The 20625-nt window shown below is 40.5% G+C and overlaps 1 protein-coding gene across 2 annotated transcripts in view; it reads right to left on the bottom strand.

The window, feature by feature from the left end:
- MINDY3 (MINDY lysine 48 deubiquitinase 3) overlaps positions 1 to 20625 on the bottom strand; it is a 394770-nt gene that overhangs the window by 364112 nt on the left and 10033 nt on the right. Inside the window, exons 2-4 of one of the 2 annotated variants that reach the window (XM_033931200.1) lie at positions 16143 to 16222; positions 4748 to 4919; positions 4592 to 4652 (exon numbers count right to left, since the gene is read on the bottom strand). In XM_033931200.1, coding sequence (XP_033787091.1) covers positions 4592 to 4652; positions 4748 to 4804 — 118 coding nt within the window. In that variant the 5' untranslated portion in view covers positions 4805 to 4919; positions 16143 to 16222. The remainder of the gene's footprint in view (positions 1 to 4591; positions 4653 to 4747; positions 4920 to 16142; positions 16223 to 20625) is intronic. The other variant, XM_033931199.1, reaches the window with a different exon arrangement.

Below are 20625 nucleotides of genomic sequence, written 5' to 3'. Positions count from 1 at the left end.
GGAAGCCCTGTGATCCGGACCCAAGCACTGGAGACACCAATTGTGCGGGTCGGTCAACGAGATGGGCCTAGCACACCGTTGGCACTTTTTGAATCCAGGCTGAGGGGGCATGAAGGTGAACACGGCCTCTGCTAAATCGAAAGCGGAGGACTCGATGGTTACACCAGGCCCCGCTGGGGCGAACCCAAGAAAAATAAAGATATACAATTTTTTTTTTTTTTTTAAATAAGACTAAAAGAAAAGAAACAAGAAGGAAGAGAAACTTCCAAGGCAAAAACCGAGCGAGCGGGAAGGCGAAAAAAGTTTTTCAACGCCCGTTGAAAAAAACGCATCTTCTTAGCTCCGCGGAAACTAAGAAACTGGGGACCGCGCGCCTCCGTCGGGCGGGAAGGCACTCGCGCATGCGCGGTGCGGTATAACTAGAACTTTCTAAGTTCTTAGAGTGCAATCACTCTAAAATTGTCCGTACCAGGACTCTGTCGGTGCCGTCACCCATCAGTTAAGAATATGCTGCCTGCTTGTCCTGGGATAAAACCGCTATCGCAGCTTAGTAAAAGGAGCCCTAAATGTGTACTATTTGTATTAGTTAATTATTATTAGTTATTTTCCAATGCTCAATATGACTGCCTTTCTTAAGGTTTGACACTTGTTCCATAATATTTTTATTAAATTTAGAAGTATCCAATTCTAGAAGTGAATAATTAAGATATTTGCCCTCTCAAACTTTAACTCCGGCACACTAAACGGAGCAAATGTTTTTTGTGGCACACTAAATACAGCAAATGTTTTTCATGGCTGGAAAAAATTTCTGGGAAGAACACTGCTGCCGTTAGTTTTCAAGGTCCAATCACATCAAAGAATGATGCTTATCTGGGCAGTTGTATAATAAAAAGAATGGATAAGATAATATGAGAAGTAAAATTGTCATGAATCAGAGGGATACATACCCTGTAGGTCCTAAAAGCAGGCTTGTGGATTAGATATAAACTATGAAGGCAGTGGTGTACCTAGCATATGTGACACCCGAGGTCCATCATTTTTTGACACCCCCCCCCCCCCCCAATCTGTATGAAAAACATGATTTTTATTAACAATCTACACATCACACAAGAGTGTACCTAGGAAAAGGCAGCATCTTACATACTGCAGTGAGCAGTACATCAATACACCCATTGTAAAACTAAACAAGCCAGACTAGTACAGATCAATCCTACACAGTCAATCCGAACTGAAAACCATGTTTTCGAACACACAGAACACAGAAAACACCTTCGCCTAGTATGGAATATGTAATCACAAACTAACCACTCTCCCTTTTACAAAACTGTAATGTGGTTTTTAGCCATGGTGGTAACAGCTCAGACTCTCATAGAATTCTGAGCAATTACCACCATGGCCAGTGCTAAAAAAAACGCTCTACGGTTTTGTAAAAGGGGGGATAAAATAGAAAAACGTAGACAAAGGTTAAATTAAACCACCAAGAAGCTGGACTCTGCATACAATGCAACACCACAGAAACAGCAATGTGTCTCCCCTAAAGCAAAAAAATAAATAAATATAATTTTTTTCTACATTGTCTTCTCTGGTTTCTGCTTTCCTCATAGTCTTGTCACTTCTTCCTTTCATCCACTGTTTACCCTCTCTCTGCCCCTTCTATAAAGCCTCTTCTCTCCTTGTATTCCACTTCCATCTCTCCCTTCACCCCTATTATTCTGGCATCCATCTTCTTCCCTTCCCTCCTCCAATGGTCTGGCATCTCTCTCCTCTTCTTCTCTTCCCTCTCCCACACCCCCATGGTCTGGCATTTCACTCTCTCCTCTCCCTTCCCCCCACTTCCATCAGCATCTGCCCCCTTTCTTTCCCTCCAACCCAATTCCATCTAGTATCCTTCCCCCTTATGTCTCTCTCTCCTTTCTCTGCACACCAATTCCATCAGCATCTGCCCCCTTTCTCTCCCTCCACCACCCTTCCATACCACCCTGACCCCCTTTTTCTCCCTCCACCACCCTTCTATGCTCCTCTCTCCCTCCAAACCAGCAAGGTCCCTTGATGACTGCTTCTGTTGCCTCTGCCTCTGGAAGATGTAAGTGATGTTGGAGGGGTGGGCCGGCAGACGCAGGGAAATGTGGCAAGGTTCCGCAATGACTGCAGCTGGCGGTCCACCCCTTCTGACATCATTTACGTCTTCCGGAGGCAGAGGTGGCAAATGCAGTCATTGCGGGACCTTCCTGCATTTCAGTGCAGCTGTCGACTCTGCTTCGGAATAAGTACGGCAGCTGCGCTGAGGTGCAGGTGCCATTTAGAGCAGCGCGGAAGGTTTTGGATCCAGCCAGCTGTGTAACCCCCTAGGGCTGGCACCCGGGGTGGTCTGCCACTGAATGAGGGGACAAAAAATAATAAAAAGAATGGATAACTTGACTTATTTAGACATGTCATACAATTATAACCACAAAAATATGTCATAAAATGTAATTCTAAACTCAAAAGACTCCAGACGAAAAGCAGACTATAGAAAGGAAACCAGAAAAAACCAAACCCATAGTACTAAGATCCAAATGCTAAAATCGGACATGTCCATTATGAAGAGACGTGTGGATCACCGCTAATTATAACGAGTGAGTATTTAAAATATGAGACGGTAACGGATAGCCAGACCTTGTGGACGGAAGTGACAAATACTGGAGCCAAATTCAGAGCACCATGATGAAACTTTATACTTTTGAGTAAAATTGCGATGCGAACATGTCATAGAAAAGAATAAATAATGTGTAAACTAAAACCCAAGAACAATATATTGTAACACCGAACTCAGAATTAATGAAATAACATGCTAAAAGAACTTAACCCCCCCCCCTAAAATAAGGCATATACATACTTAAAATGATGGCTGGTTACAAATAGTATGCCTAGATTATATAGACCTAAACAGGGCAAAAGTAAACGTATGGGAAATGAACAGATGATAATACAGTGTATCTTGAAAACATAAGCTGATAGTAGCTCAAAGACAAGCCGACCAGGTAGGTGAAAAGTGAAACCTGGGAAAGATCTAAATTATTGTTCAAATGAGCTTCTACTAAAACCAAAGAATAAAACCACAGCACTCGGGAAAGTAAAAAAGGGAGAGTAAAATGGACTTACCAAAAAAGTCTCTGCACTGATGAGATAAACTCGTACGCAGAATAAATGTGAACATGCGACAGTGGGGCTATGATATTTGATCCGTTGAAAGAGGCGCCAAAAAAGTTATCGGCAGTGGATTGGATGCACACTGATAGGGGAGGGGCATCGGGCTGTTAAAAAAGGCTGCTTTAATAAATAAATGAAAATACTGGTGAAAAACTAAATAAAAAACCAAAACCATGATAAAATGCCGAACCTGACTGCAAGTGGTAGTGAACATAGCATAAGGCACCCGTAGTACTGTTCGTGCCAGAGCTGCTTAGAATAAATAACCGTGCTGTACAAGAGGAGAAAAAAGAAAGAATGAGGTGATAAGATGTAAAGTGCTGGCCCCTTACTTCACCACTTGATAAAACTAAGGAGCGATGATCTAGAGCAGGGGTGCCCACACTTTTTGGGCTTGCGAGCTACTTTTAAAATGACCAAGTCAAAATGATCTACCAACAATAAAAAATTTTTAAAAAACCACAAAGCACACTGTACGCATAGAAAATGTTAATTATCATTCCTATTCTGGGTTTTTTTCAAAGAGGTCAAAGCAGATGACTCTATGCACTGTCACCTTAGTAACAACCATACAAAAATAGACAAATATACCCCTCTCCCTTTTTACTAAACCACGATAGCAGTTTTTAGTGCAGGGAGCTACGCTGAATGCCCAGCGCTGCTCTCGAAGCTCAGAGGCTCCCTGTGCTAAAAACCTCTATTGCGGTTTAGTAAAAGGGGACCATAGTGTAAAATATAGACAGCCGATATAAATTCAGACACATTTTGATCACTAAATTGAAAATTCAGCAGCAGATGATAGCCGGGCGATCATCTAAATTATCCGAGTGGACCGCCCGGGTAAAAGGCCCTAGGGAGAACACTGAAGTCATATTGAACATTGGAAAATAATTAATAATAATTAACTAATAAAAATAACGCACATTTAATTTTCCCCACCACCAAATTTCCCCATCCCGCCCGGCTACTTTTTCATGCCACCCGGCTGGAAAAAATTTCTGGGGAGAACACTGCTGAGGTATAACAGCCAGACCCCCCTGCAACTAGCCAGAGAATCCATGAAAAGGCAACACTGAATATGCAAAATGTGACCTCTTTTATTAATACTTGGGGACCCTAGGTCATTTTTATCAAGCAACAGAAAAGGTGCCGGTATTCAGTATCCCTGAGAAACCTCTCAAAAAAAACAAACGAACAAACCTGGTTGTGTTGTAAACCACTTAGATTTTAGATACTATAACCTAGACATTTTTAAAATATATTTTAGCAAGTGCTCAGTAATTACTAAATACTAGAGAAAATATAATGCTGCAGAAAAAATTCACATCCACATTTTCTACATCAAAAATACATAAATGGCCAGGAAGTGCTGCTTTAAATCAGAGAATCAATCATTTGTTACCTTCACAAGTTCGCCAAGCAGATTTCTCACAATTAAACAATATATTCTTCAATAAGAAAGCCTATAAAGACAAATATGGTCATTAGAATATATAATATGCAAGTATATATTCCAGTCTGCCAATCATCTCTCTAGATATAAAGTGAAGTTACTTACCTGTAGTATGTGCTTTCCAAGGACAGCAAAACACATGTTCTCACATGAGGGTGACATCACCCATGAAGCCTGGCAGAGATACTGCCCAGCATTTTTTCCTCTGCTAGAAGCCTTTGGTAGGCCCAGCTACACATGTGCGCGTGCCTTCCCATTCACCCAACTCACAAAGGACCTGCAGTTGGATAAAAAGTATAGAGAATTCAACTCCTAGGGGAGGTAAGAACATATGTCCTGTTGTCCTCGAAGAACAACTGCTACAGGTGAGTAATTTTGCTTTCTCCAAGAACAAGCAGGACAATTAGTCTCACAAATGGGAATCCCTAGCTACCAGCCTTACCGAAAACAACCAACAATGGTCAATAAGGACTTGCAATAAATATATTGAAAATGCGTTTGTGAAATTCAGTTATAAGCAGGGATTCATCCAGACCACATATACCTAGAAATAGCTGACATACTCAAAATCAAAAAAGATGGAAAGGAGAAAAATAAACCTCAATTGAGGGCAGTTGGGACTACACAAGTACCCAACCCTCCACTCATCATCACGGGTTTATAAAAAACTCCAAAACATGTATAAATAATCAATTCTCACGTTTTTCATTCATACAAAATCTTCTTTTTGTTATTTTCTCAAAGTCTTTTTTATAAATTCAATGTGAGTGTCAAGCAGTAGAAGGCCCGAATCCCAAACTTAACCATATTACTTGGTGAGGACTACAGCTGAATGCAATAAGTGTAAGCAGTTTTTAGAGATATAAAGCATACATATGGAATTATGAACAAATACACTCATCTGAAATCGAAGGTTTTCACCAAAGGCTTCCAATTCAAAATCCCGACAGAAAAGACTTTCTGTTTCGCCCAGCAAGGGCTACTTCAGGGGAAAAGTGCCAACTCAAATATCTCTCTGCTTCTTATTATCTGCTGGTGGTAAAGCCGACTCCTCTCAAGATAGTACTGGGACTGAGAGACGCGCCCGGCTCGAATAAAAACACGAACCGGGCGTCATGACGTCATCATCTACGTGATGCACGATAGGCTAAACACAAGCACTTCTATTAAGCTCCCCAATAGACCACAAAAGGGACATTAAAGGTAATTTTCAGAGAAACGGCTGCCATTCATAGGCTGTGTTTAAGCCGAATGGCTCCAAAGTTTGTAAATGACTAATCCATTGTTGTTCCTTCTGCCATAACATTCTTCTGCTGTCCCCTCTTCTCTGAGTCGGTCGCAATTTCTCAATGACCCAACATTTTAAATTCTCGAACTTGTGGCCAAATTGAGTGCAATGAGCAACTATCGGAGCTGTTAATTTCAAAGTATTCAAACAGCTTTTATGTTCAGTAATTCTAATGGTTAACGTCCGTGATGTTTGACCTATATATAAACGGTCACATGGACATTGGATGGCATATATCGTATTCACAGATTGACATGAGGTTGCATGATGTAAAGCAAAAACGTGAGAATTGATTATTTATACATGTTTTGGAGTTTTTTATAAACCCGTGATGATGAGTGGAGGGTTGGGTACTTGTGTAGTCCCAACTGCCCTCAATTGAGGTTTATTTTTCTCCTTTCCATCTTTTTTGATTTTGAGTATGTCAGCTATTTCTAGGTATATGTGGTCTGGATGAATCACTGCTTATAACTGAATTTCACAAACGCATTTTCAATATATTTATTATTAGTTCCACATTTGTGCCTTAAACAAATTATTAGTGGTATAACAATAAGGACTTGCAACAGCTAGGCAAACCAGAACCAATAACACTAAGAATTAAATCATTCTTGTGAAGGTGTAGCCTGGAACAGAAAAGAATGGGCTTAGGAAGGTGGAATTAGATTCTAGACACAAAACCAATTCTGCTGTCTGACCAAATAGGCTGTAAGATCAGGTATTCTGCTGTAGGCAGTGGTGAGATGTGAATATGTGGACTGAAGATCATGTTGCTGCTCTGCAAATCTCCTCAATGAAGGCTAATCTCATGGGTTACTGATGCAGCCATGTCTTTGACATTATGAGCCATAACATGACCCTCTAGAGTAGTGGTCTCCAACCTTTTCATCTACAGGGCCGCAGTGTAAAGCTCCCAAGGATCACAAAAAATTCAAGCTTACATATACTACTAATTTTGTAAACTGCCTTGACTTGCTCATTCTGACTGGGTATTAAACATTACTCGTAATTGGAAAAATTGGGATCGCCTTAGTTTTACTTTTTGGTGGGCGAATTTATGCTTAAGTTATAAGTATGAGAAAATGAATGCTGACATGCTAGGGCATACTAAGATATTCATATTAGTTTGGGGTCCATTGACGTCTTTTGTGGATTCGTTATAGTTGTCTTTTATCTTTATTTTCCGTTGGATGGGAGAGGGGGTTTTTGGTTTTTTTTGTATTGATACTGATTGATTATAAGTGCTTATTATGACTATTAATACCTGTACGTATATTGTTTTGCACTTTTGTTAGCTTTGAAAACTTAATAAAGACTTAAAAAAATTTAATACTATTATTGATTCTACAACACTTCAAGGATATATTTTTTTTTTAACTCACTTTATTTTGGATTGTCAACAGTAGCAAATTCCATCTATGAGATAAACATGGTTTTTCTTGTTACATAGAGCTTTTTGGATCCCTGTTCGTTTACAGAAATTTGATAGTTCTAAGTCTAACAGATGCTGGCACTGTCATCTCGAGGAAGGGACATTGGATCATCTATTGTCCCTTGATACTGCAAATTTGGAGATCTATTTGGGTTCAAGTGAATAAATTAATGGAAAATCCAGTGGCATTAATGTACGATAGCATGCTATTTGGCACGTTAATGAGGGCCAAAAGCCAAATATCTTCCCATAATAATAAACTTCTCTGTATTATGACAGGGGTTGCCATACAGCTTATTTTGAGGAATTGGAAAAACTGGAATCTGTTAAATTATACTTTCTGGTAAGAATCACTATGCCACATTTTTAAAATGGAGCGTATGATGGCCATACAACAGGGACATTATAAGAAATTTATGGATGTTTGGGAGCCATTGACAGAATTCTGCAAGGAGTAATTTTTGATTTTGCCCTTTGATCATACATGTCCAGGGAGGGTGGGGAGTTATTTTTAATTAGAGTGCAATTGTTGTATATGTAGAAAGGGGGGGATGATATATGTATTTGTCATCAATATAATTTGATAGAATTTAAGTGTTGTTAAAGTGTAAAATGTCTGTAAAATATGTTGCACTTATTTTGGGCTTTAAAATGAATAAAGAAATTAAAAAAAAAACCAACCCAGTAGCAAATTCCATAAATGAGACACCTGAATAACACACTTAGAGATTATTAACAGTTACTATATCAAGTGGGTAAGATTGAAATTAACGCATGTAAAGGATTTGAAGAGCATTTCAGCCAACTATTTAAGGGCTGCAGTGGAGGATTTGGGGGCCACATGTTGGAGATCACTCTTCTAGAATCAGCCCAGCCTGGGCATAAATGAAGATGCTGTCTGGTAGCCAACTGGATAAGGTGCATTTATCGATGGCTGCCCCTCATCCTGGTTTGGGTCACAAGAAACAAAACTCTCTACGGGTTTAAGTCTGTTCCAGATAGGTCAAAGTTCTCTTGCAATGTAGGCATGAGAATTCAGAAAAAAATATTGGGAGAACAATAGAAGGATTATCTCGATAATTCTCTTTCCTGTAGAACAGCATATGATTTCTTATGGATGGATTGTGTACCCCAGCTTGCAAGTTGGATTGTAGAAGGCATCAGTCATTTTTCTCAGCCCTGCCTTGTCTCTCTGGGAAGTGCCCTCTCTCTTCAGCCCGTACCAAGGCAAATGATAACAAGGAAATGATAACAATGAGGGGTTGAAGGACTCCCCGATAATGTTAACTTTGATCTGCCCTGCAAGAGGAACGAAAAAAAGTAACAAACATTGCAATTGCAAGACTAAAGGTGGAACCAACTCACCACATACCTATGTGCAACCAGCACTAAAACTTGAATAGCTCTGTAAAAGCAGTGTGCAATGAACAGTGGTACTCTAACCCAGTGGTTCCCAACCCTGTCCTGGAGGACCACCAGGCCAATCGGGTTTTCAGGCTAGCCTTAATGAATATGCATGAGCAAATTTGCATGCCTCTCACTTCCATTATATGCAAATCTCTCTCATGCATATTCATTAGGGCTAGCCTGAAAACCCGACTGGCCTGGTGGTCCTCCAGGACAGGGTTGGGAATCACTGCTCTAACCCACTGCCTTATAAGAACTCTTTTTTCTTCTCTTTTACCTGTCACGAGCCAAGCCACTGGAAATTCAACATAGACTATTATTCAACGCAAGCTGTATCCATCTCTGATAGGGTGTGGCATAAGGAATTGTACACTGTTCTACAAGAAAGAGGATTATCAGAGAACCTAATCCTTCCTTCCTGTGCAAACAGCATACGATTCCTTAGAGATGATAATTATCAGAGCAGTCCCTTGAGTCTAGGGCTGGACATATGAGCCTGCAACAAGCACCAAAAACCCTGCAACAAGCACCAAAGACCCAAAGGCCAGGTCTGCTGATGCTGACACATCCACTCTGTAAAACTTCGTAAAGATATGGACCATGTGGCTGCCCAGGACTCCACCCAAGAAGCCATACTTCTGAAAGAGTGAGATTGTAAGGCAACTGAGCTTTCAAGGTGACTAGTGGTTGTTTCCACAGCCAATGTACACTGTGGAGATCGCCATGAGAATCCAAGTTTCCAAGTTTATTAAAATTTTTGATAAAACACCAATCATACATTCTAAGCATTTAACAGTTAAAAAATTAAAATGGAGGGACAATTAACAGATTTATTAATGACACAACAGTACTTACATGGAAACAATGGGATGGTGGAGAGAAATACAATTTTTTAAGAAAAAAGAACAACTAAGGTTAAAAACAAGAGGAAAAGGGAAGGATCATGTCAGAGTTAAATATAAGTAAACAGCATTTGGCATGGAAGGACCCTAAGATTATTTAACATTCATAAGCCTCTTTAAATAAGAAGCTTTTAAGAGCACCTTTAAATTTATGAAGATTTTTCTCAGACCTTAAATGTGATGGTAATGAATTCCACATTGTAGGGGCTATTGTGGCAAATGAGGTTGCCCTGCATGTACTGACGATTTTAAAGGATGGAACATAAAGAAGGTGCTGAGAGGCAGATTGTAAAGTTCTTGGAGGATCATGAGGAACGAAGAGCTTATGAATAAAAGAAGGTTCCTTGGAGTCCACAGTTTTAAAAGAGATTAAGGCAATTTTTTAAGTAATGTGATGATGGATTGGCAACCAGTGTGCACCTTTCAGCAAGGGAGTGACGTGGTCAAATTTTTTCTTGTTGGTTATAATTTTTATGGCCATGTTTTGTATTAGTTGTAAGCATCTGATGTCTTTTTGACAGACACCTTTGAGTAGAGAACTGCAATAGTCAAGTCTGGAAATTATGAGTGAATGAATTAAAATGTTAAAAGATTGTGGATCAAGAATATTAGCTAAAGATCTGAGTTTCCAAAAACAATTTTGACAACTGCGCTAATCTGAAGGTGATAAGAGAGTTTGTTGTCAATTATTACTCCGAGAATTTTGATTAAATTGACGGAGTTTATTAATGTGCCTTTGATGTTGATCCATCGGGAGATAGAAGACTTTGAGGCTGGTCTTCCCTGATGATTAGAGTTGGATAAGACAAACAGATGGTCTGACAGCCTAAATCATTTGTCACTTTAAGATAGTGGAGAAGTATCCTTTGCACATCCAGTAACCTCAAAACCTCATCCTGTTTCTTTTTGCCCATGGGCTGAAACACAGGTAAGCTCAATTCCTGATTAACATGGAATGCCAAAACCATCTTTGGGAGAAAGAAAGGCACGGTGCGCAAAGACACTCCTGCTTCTGTGATTCTGAGAAAAGGCTCTCTTGCACAATAATGCCTGCAGCTTGGACACCATCCTAGCCAAAGAAATTGCAAAAAAAATCACTGTCTTCACTGTCAGATCCATGATAGACGCTTCCAATAAAGGTTCATATGGAGCCTTAGTGAGGGCCCGCAATACGATATTAAGATTCTATGTTAGAAATGGCTGCCTCACCGGAGGGCAGAGCCTCAGTGCTGTCTTCATGAACCTGGAAGCATCTAGATGAAAGGCTAGAGATGCTCGAACTACTCTGGCCTGGAAGCATGTAAGACAAGTTACTTAAATTTTAAGAGATCCAACTGCCAAGTCCTTCTCCAAACCTTCCTGCAGGAATGAGAGGACCTCAGGAATGGAAGCCCTGAAAGGATCCACCTGCTTGTCCTTACACCAATGCTGAAATATTTTCCACACTTTAGCATAGGCCGCCACTGACGCTGGCTTTCTAGGACTGAGGAGAGTTGATATCACCATCTCCAAATATCCTTTCTGTGCTAAACGCACTCAATAGCTACACCGTAAGACGAAAGTATTCCGGACTGTCTAATACTATGGACCCCTGAGACAGAATGCTGTGATGGTAGTCTAAGGCAGCTGTCCCAATGCAAGTGGACCAGATCCGAGTACCATGAGTTACATGGCCAATCTGGAGCTAAGAGGACTACCAAGCCCCAAATTCTGCAAATGACTCGACCTATCATTGGTCACGGTGAAAACATGTACAGCAGTTCTTTGCTGGCCAAAGCATTCATTCCAACACTTCCTGATTTGAATTTTTGACTGAAAAACAGAGGGGCTTTCTTGCTGTCCGCCAATGTCATGAAATCGAATGTCAGGCACCCCCCAGCATCTCAAAATGCAGTTGAATGTACTTTGGGACAAAACCCATTCCCCTGGATCCAGTGTCTGCCTGCTGAGATAGTCAACTTGGACATAGTCCACTCCCACTATGTGCGCTGCTATCACCACCTGCAGGTGAACTTCTGCCCACCGAACCAATTAGGTTTCTAGGTTCAGAGAAGAACTCTTGGATCTCCCTTGCCTGTTGACATATGTTACTGCTGTAGCATTGTCCAAGAATACTCTGACTGCTTTGCCTTTCATCACTAGCCCAAGTGGTTTAGATAGCACAAATCACACAATATATATTACACACCACTTATTCTAAAAAGTGCAATTAGTGTCTTTCAACCATATTTCTTCCAAGCATTTCTCTATAGGCCTCAGAATTGGAGCCTACGCACAGTTGTAATATCACAAACTGAACTAGTCGGTGTAGTATTCCTGCTCCTTGTTCTAGTCATCAGCCAAGAAAATAGTTTATATATATTTAGTTTTTTTGTATTTTTTATCCGGATTTTCTCTTAGATAGTTTATAAATATTTCCCATTACTTCTTAAACATTATTTCTCACTCTGTATCCATATCAGTTCATCAATCTTCTAGCATGCACTTATCCATCATAATGAAAAAAATTGACAAAAAGAAGAACTTATCTCAAGCAGTCTTCATTCTTATAAATGCTTTCGATCTTAAGCCATCTTTGTTCTTGAACATGCCTTTGTTCTCAAAACAGCTAATGGTAAACCCATCTCTCCATCACTTTCTTTAATAATGGTGTGGACACTCTGCATTCTTGCTTTGTTTGTTTTTAATTATAGGAGTTAGCACAATACCATCCTTTAACGCAGTGTTCTTCAACTGCTGGTCCGCAGAAAATTCCTGCCAGTCTGCGCAGGGCCGGCGAGATAGGATTGGGGCCATCAGTGTCTGGGCTGACACGGCGATGGGCAGCATCGGCATCATCCCCCCCCCACCACGATGCAATTCAAGATCGGCAAAGGGCCCCCCGGCACTCAAGATCAGCAATGGGCCTCCCACCCTCCTGTGACGGCACTCAAGTTCGGCAAGAGGACTTCTTCTCCCTCCAGCATTAACAGCACTTCAAATCGGTAGCGCGGTGCTCAGCCCAAAGCTTCCCCTCTGACTCAGCTTCCTGTTTCTGCCCAGGCAGTTCGAGTCAGAGGGAAGCTTTGGACTTAGCACCGCGTTGCCGATCTGAAGTGCAGTTGATGCCGGGGGGAGAAGGAGTCCCGTTGCCGAACTCGAGTGTCATCGCGGGGGGGGGGGGGAGAGGGGCGTTGCCAATTTTGTTGCCAAAATCAGAAAGAAAGGTGAGAGGAAGGGAGAGAGATGGGCCTGTGGTGGATGGAGAGATTGAGAGAAGGGGGCAGATGATGGAAGTGGGGAGAAGGGGGAGAGAGAAGGGGGCAGATGATGGAAGTGGGGAGAAGGGGGAGAGAGAAGGGGGCAGATGATGGAAGTGGGGAGAAGGGGGAGAGAGAAGAGGGCAGATGATGGAAGTGGGGAGAAGGGGGAGAGAGAAGAGGGCAGATAATGGAAGTGGGGAGAAGGAAGAGCAAATGTTGAATGGAAGTGGAGAAAGAGAACACATACTGGATGGAAGGAGGGATAAAGAAAAAGGACATATGCTGGATGGGGGAAGAAGACAGAGTTAGTGAGATAGCGGAGGAGTGAAGGAAAGGAGTGGCATGCTCTGGGTAGACACAGTGAAAAGAGGGAAACTGAGGACTGCATAGTAAGAAATAATTTAATTTAGACGGCGGCAGAAAATAAAGAAGGCAGACCAGAGAAGGAAAAGAAAGAGAAGAGAGAGGAGAGAAAGATGCCAGAGAATGGGGAAGGAGACAGAGATATGAGATCTGAGCAGAGGAAATGAGAAGAGAGAGATGCTAAAAAACACAGGGGGTAGGGAAAGAGAGATGAAAGGAAAAAGATGCCAGACCATGAGGGAACAGAGAGAAGATGATGGATGCCAGACCAAAGTGGGGGGGGTGTCTAGAGAAGAGAGATGGCAGGGGGAGGCAGACAGTTTCTGGAAGGGCAGACAGTGGATGGAACGGGCAGATGCTGAAGAGACAGGGCAACCGCTGGAAGGAAAAGAGTGAAAAGAAGATGAAAACAGAAACCAGAGACAACAAAAGGTAGAAAAAAAATCATTTTATTTCTATTTTGTCATTAGAATATATCAGATTTGAAATATATATCCTGCTAGAGACATAACTGGGGACTGCAAAGCCCAGGCAGTGCTTCTTTAGCTTCCAACTGGCTTAGGGCTCTCTCTGACCAGGGGGCACTCCCCTAACACTATTCCTATCATGTGTGACTGCAGTATTCTGTTAGCATGATATTTCTGTGTAGCATTCTGTAATAATTTGGCTTGTTCAGTTTTCTTGATAGTAGAGGGGATATATGTGAAGGGGAGGGGAGACAGGGGTTTTGTTGGTCCTTGCTCTGTATATTTGTATTTATAAAATGACAATTGTACAGAATATTGTTTCTTTTTATACTTTAATAAAATACTTTCAATATAAAATCATAACTGAGGCTTGTGCAGATGGGATCAGATGGTTTGCGGGGACCGAACTCGCTGAGACGGGGCGGAAATGTTTTTTTTAAATTTCAGTCTTAGTAGTTTGCCAGTCCACAAAATAATTATTTTATTTCTGCCGGTCCATGGGTGTAAAAAGGTTGAAGAACACTGCTCTAACGAATGGAAATGTCCTAGCTGTAAGTCACTATTTAACCAATTTGTTATTGCATCAATAAAAAAAAAATGTAAGGCAGTTTTGGAATAGATTAGTGGGGCAAGAATCTAACAAACAGTATGATTTTGCATACTTCCTAAACCAGTGGTTCCCAACCCTGTCCTGGAGGAACACCAGGCCAATTGGGTTTTCAGGCTAGCCCTAATGAATATGCATAAAGCAAATTTGCATGCCTATCACTTCCATCATATGCAAATCTCTCTCATGCATATTCATTAGGGCTAGCCTGAAAACCCGATTGGCCTGGTGTTCCTCCAGGACAGGGTTGGGAATCACTGTCCTAAACAACCCAGAAACCTCCTGTACTGTTGCCAATGAAAATTTAATCCAAAATCTATCTAATAGAACAAGTAAGCTTGAAGTGTTAATTGGTCTTAATACTACTGGTGAAAAATTCTTATTTCCAATCTCAGTTTTTTTAACTTTTGATTTCAAATAGCAAGCCAAACTGTCAGCAGTAAGGGCAAATGAATTATACATTTTGCTAAAAATGAACACTAAAAAGTGTACAACTGCCCCCCAACTCCAATATTACCATCCTAAAAACCCCTATAACCTCTATAAAATTACTCAAAATGCCCCAAAACTACCCTCATAATAACATACACTCACATAGCTATTTAATGGGTTGGAAAGAATTCCATGGTCTTTGTTCCACATGCTTTTCCCATTAGGGAGTAGAAAAGTGTACTTCATTTATTACAACCAAACCAGTTTTCTCTTCTCATTCCTGTTACTCATCTATCACATACGATTTATCACCTTCTGTCAAACAGTCTGTTTTTTTCCCCCACTACACAATGACACAGGGACACATTTTTCCCCATCCCCACAGGAACTCAACTTCCCTGTCCCATTCCTGTAAGCTCTGCCTTAACCACACAAGCCTTGAACACTTATGATTTTAAAGTGTTTGAGGCTTCTGTAGATGAGGACAGAGCTTGCAGGAATTGGGACAGGACAGGAAAAGAACTCTTCGAAGGGGACGGGAAAATGATCTCCCGCGGGGATGAGGAAAAACCTATCCCTGTGTCATTCTCTATTTTCCACCACTAACTGTGTGGATCACATGCCTGCCGTTCTGTAGTCTCTACTACCAGTCCCCTGGCTTCCTGACTTTCCTGTTATCTATCCTATTCAGTACACAATGAACCCCAGATATATCTAAACAAACAGCGATAGTTATACAATAGCATTTTACAAGGCAAACAGCTAATTGTAGCACACTCCCAGTATACATGCTGAAATGAGATCAGGCAAATGAACTTGATTACCCACGCTCCTCTTACCTCTTTGTAAATCTCTACTACTAACTACCACATTCCTCTTACTTCTTTGTAAATCTCTACTACTAACTGCTCTTGACAAGTTTATTTATTTAAAAATTTCTTTCCCGACTACAACCTAAGCGGATTACAATAAAACAAACACAAAATATTTCACATGATTTTCACAGCAAAACAAACTACAACAAATAACCCTACTACACCATACTCTCTTCAAAAATTATAAAATCTCAAAGACATTAAATGGTCTTGTCTACCTCTTTATAAAGATCTGTTTGTTACCTCATTATAAATTCATTTGTTAACCACCTGCCAATTCATGCTGTAGTTCGCTGACTTTGGTCAGCCTTACCTCTTTTGTTAACCGCATAGAACGAAAAGGTGTTTGCGGTATATAAATAAAAATTTATGTTATGCTGTGTTCTTTTGACATTTGATAAATTGAAATAGAACACCCAGTAAGAAATATAAAACCTTGAGCTACGTGTAGTGTAAGGAATTAGTGAACAACTATTGTACAATACCTGGACAGGTGCAATTACAGCACAAGGGCCACCTTCGAACTGTTCTAGAGCAGTTGATTCTGATTCACTGAACACAAAACCTAAAAACAAAATATAAAACACTGTTCAGTTAAAAAATTTTTGTATCATTTTTTTAAACTCCTTCTACAAATGGATTTAACCTCACCAACCTCAATATCATTTCTGTAACACTATCACAATCTGAGCATAAGCTGCAGGAGGGTAGTGGGACAGGGAATCAATACAAAAATACAATGTGTTCTTGCACATGGAGGAAAAGTACCAGAAACTGGATGGAGTTTAACGCACTTTGTTGTTTCTGCAACTCATGTTATCTTTCATACATGATCTTAATGCTGCCTTTTATTTAAGGCTACATTGTTAGAACAGTACTGGATGTATTCACACTTTCTACTATGGGATGCTACAGAGCAACAGAAGTACCACATCCAAGACAATACACAATTTCACCTGCTCAAACACAACCTTTTCCTCAATGCTTACGTTACCCAGAAATAGCTAAGAAGAAAAAAAATTTAAAAAATTTAAATTGAATCAGGTTGGGCAGATTGGATGGACCATTCGGGTCTTATCTGCTGTCATCTACTATGTTACATTACTGTTTTCTATCCCGCCAATACATTTCAGTTCTAGGCGGTTTACAAAAAGAATTAATCTGGGCATTCCCAGGGAGCTTACAAATTTGAACAGATAGAATGAGCTTACAAGAATTAATGGCTAGCATGAGCGATGGGATCTGGGGTAAGGGTTTATAAGGTTTAGTTAGCGCATTTGACAAATTTTTTGAAAAGCATAGTTTTCAGTTCTTTCCTGAATGTTTTGTAGTTGGTTGTCTTGGTCAATAGCTAATCATCTTAATACCTGAAGCTATGGCTAGACCAATGGTTCCCAACCCTGTCCTGGAGGAACACCAGGCCAATTGGGTTTTCAGGCTAGCCCTAATGAATATGCATGAAGCAAATTTGCATGCCTATCACTTCCATCATATGCAAATCTCTCTCATGCATATTCATTAGGGCTAGCCTGAAAACCCGATTGGCCTGGTGTTCCTCCAGGACAGGGTAGGGAATCACTGGGCTAGACAGTTGATAGGGTGTGAGGGCGATGATTTTGTAATTCTAAATAATCAGTCCATGGTTTTGTATGCTGGAACAGACCACTGTCTGAAAAAAAACTGTATTCTTCATAATTCAGTTGATTTTTGATAGACTGATATAAGGTACAATGTGTACCAACTTCCTAATACCATCAACCTCAAGTACCATGCTCAACAAAATAAGATATCATGAATTCTTACTGACTCATCTAAGAACATAAGAATAGCCTTACTGGGTCATGACCAATGGTCCACCAAGTCCACTAGCCCATTCTCATTGTGGCCAATCCAGGTCACTAGTACCTGGCCAATACCCAAAGAGTAGGAATATTCCATGCTATCGATCCAAGGCAAGCAAAGGCTTCCCCCATGTCTTTCTAAATAACAGACTATGAACTTTACCTCTAGGAAATTGTCCAAACCTTTCTTAAAACCACCACTCGTAACACAACCTCTGGCAATGTGTTCCAGAGCTAACTATTCTCTGAGTAAAAAAAATATTTCCCTGTAACTTCATCGAGTGTCCTCTAGTCTTTGTAATTTTTGACAGAGTGAAAAATCAATCCACTTGTACACGTTCTACTCCACTCAGGATTTTGTAGACTTCAATCATATCTCCCCTCAGCCATCTCTTTTCCAAGCTGAAGAGCCCTAACCGTTTTAGTCTTTCCTCATACGAGAGGAGTTCTGTCCCCTTTATCATTTTGGTTGCTCTTCTTTGAATCTTTTCTAGCACCACTATATCTTTCTTGAGATAAGGAGACCAGAATTGAACGCAATACTCCAGATGAGGTCGCATCATGGAGTGATACAGGGGCAGTATAACATTCTTAGTCTTGCTAACCATACCTTTTTCCTGTTTGCTTTTTTGGCCACCACCACACATTGGGTGGAAGGTTTTGTTGTATTGTCTATGATGACACCCAGATCCTTTTCTTGGGTGCTAACACCTATGGTGGACCTCTAACATCTGGTAACTGTGATTTGGGTTATTCTTCCCAATGTGCATCACTTTGCATTTGTCCACATTAAATATCATCTGTCACTTGGATGGCCAATCTTCCAATTTCTTAAGGTCTGCCTACAATTTTTCACAATCCACATACGTTTTAACAGTTTTATGTCATCTGCAAATTTAATCACCTCACTTGTCATTCCAATTTCTAGATAATTTATGAATAAGTTAAATAGCACCAGTCCCAGTACAGACCCCTGCGGCACTCCAGTTTACTCTCCTCCAATGAGAAAAATGACCATTTAATCCTACCCTCTGTTTTCTATCTGATAACCAATTCCTAATCCACAATGGAACTTTGCCACCTATCCCATAACTCTTTAATTTTCTCAGGAGCCTCTCATGAGGAACTTTATCAAAATCTTTCTGAAAATCTAGATACACTACATCAACCAGATCACCTTTATCCATATGTTTATTCACACCTTCAAAGAAGTCAAGCAAATTGGTGAGGCAAGATCTCCCTTAGCTGAACCCATGCTGACTCCATCTCGTTAAATCATGTTTGCCTACATGTGTCACAATTTTATTTTTTATAATTGTTTCCACCATTTTACCCAGCACTGATGATTACACAAGACAACAAAAAATTTTTTGGAATCATCTGACAACACAGCACATTTTTCTAAATCAGTTTTTTACACTGATTTCAGATGTGATTAGTTTTTTTCAGTAAAGTAAACTTTTAAAGTTATGACTAATGTTAGTTTATAGCGTTTTAGCATATAGGGTTTTAAGAATTGCATAATCAACTTAAAGAAATGTTACAGTATCTTCGGTCTAAAGACAAATAAGCACACAGCATAGCATAATTATGCTGGGCTGTGTTAGCAACCAACATTTCTTCAAAAATGCTTAGAGTATGATTTCTTTTTGTAAGTTGTGTCTCAATTGTCACGGCACAACATCCAGCAGTAGTCAGCCATCATACTCTCATCCAGAAACCTTGGTAACGATGCTCCATTAAATTAATGTCCTGGTGTAAACATTCTCCTTGCTCGTCACTCACCATACCAAGATTTTCCAGAAAAAAAGTCAAGATGTGAGGGCAAAAGGTGTATTTTTAATGACATGTGACAGCCAAGTTTCTCATATAAGTCAAGAAGATTCTGAACTCCTTCCTTGTATGAAGGAGACATGGTTGCCCAGAAAGTTTTCCACTAATCACTTGAATGCCTCCCAAGCTTCAAGCTCAGCTGCTGAGAGAGATTGATTAAAAACTTCATCCTGCATAACGGACTTGATCTGTGGGCCTATAAATATCCCTTCCTTCAGTTTTGCAGTGATGATTTTTGGAAATTTCTTAACATCCCATTCTGGTTAGTTTGGAGGTCACCCATATGTTGATAATATGCTGCCTGCTTGTCCTGGGTTAAAGCACAGTTACTTACCGTAACAGGTGTTATCCAGGGACAGCAGGCAGATATTCTCACAACCCACCCACCTCCCCTGGTTGGCTTTTTAGCTAGCTATCTAAACTGAGGAGACACACGCCCTACCTTAAGCAGGATGGCACTCGCGCATGCGCGGTGCGGCAATCGCGAACTTTCTAAAAGTTCTTCAACCAAGTCTGCTTGTGAAGCTGTTCGCATCGGTGCTCCGTGGTTGATGTCACCCATATCTTGAGAATATCTGCTTGCTGTCCCTGGATAACACTTGTTACAGTAAGTAACTGTGCTTTCTTCCACCTCTTCATATCAAACTGGGATTGATGAAAAACCTGGTAAAGGCCATGGGTAAAGCAAATTTGTCAGGTTTTCAATATCTTGGTGGGAGTGTTAGCAATTCAGGCGAATAAATTTTGTAATACTGCCTGGCCAAAGTGGCCATCCCGTCTGAAAAAAAGAATCCAGACAATAATGAGAAGTGAATGTATGAACCGAGGACCATGTGGCAGCTTTGCAGATTTCCTCAATAGGAACATATATAAGGAAAGCTACAGATGCCGCCATGGCTCTAACTTTATGGGCTGTGACTCAACCCTCTAGATGCAGTCCAGCCTGAGCATAGCTGAAAGACATGCAAGCAGCCAACCAGTTGGAGATGGTTCGCTTGGAAACTGGGTGTCCCAAATCGTTTGGATCGAAAGAGACAAAATGTTGAGGAGAAGATCTCTGTGGCTTAGTCCTTTGTAAATAGAAAGCCAAAGTATGCTTGCAGTCCAGAGTATGAAGAGCTGTTTCTCCAGGATGAGAATGAGGCTTTGGAAAAAATAATGGAAGTAGAATGGATTGATTTAGATGAAATTCTGAAATTACTTTTAGTAAGAATTTAGGAAGAGTGCGGAGGACAACCTTGTCATGATGGAATACTGTGAGAGCAATGAGAAAAACCACTTTCCAGGTGAGATA

The sequence above is a fragment of the Geotrypetes seraphini genome, chromosome 2 (genome assembly GCF_902459505.1).
Source record: "Geotrypetes seraphini chromosome 2, aGeoSer1.1, whole genome shotgun sequence".
Taxonomy (NCBI): Eukaryota; Metazoa; Chordata; class Amphibia; order Gymnophiona; family Dermophiidae; genus Geotrypetes; species Geotrypetes seraphini.
Note: the sequence above shows the minus strand (reverse complement) of the source record. Positions and strands in the feature narration are given on the sequence as shown.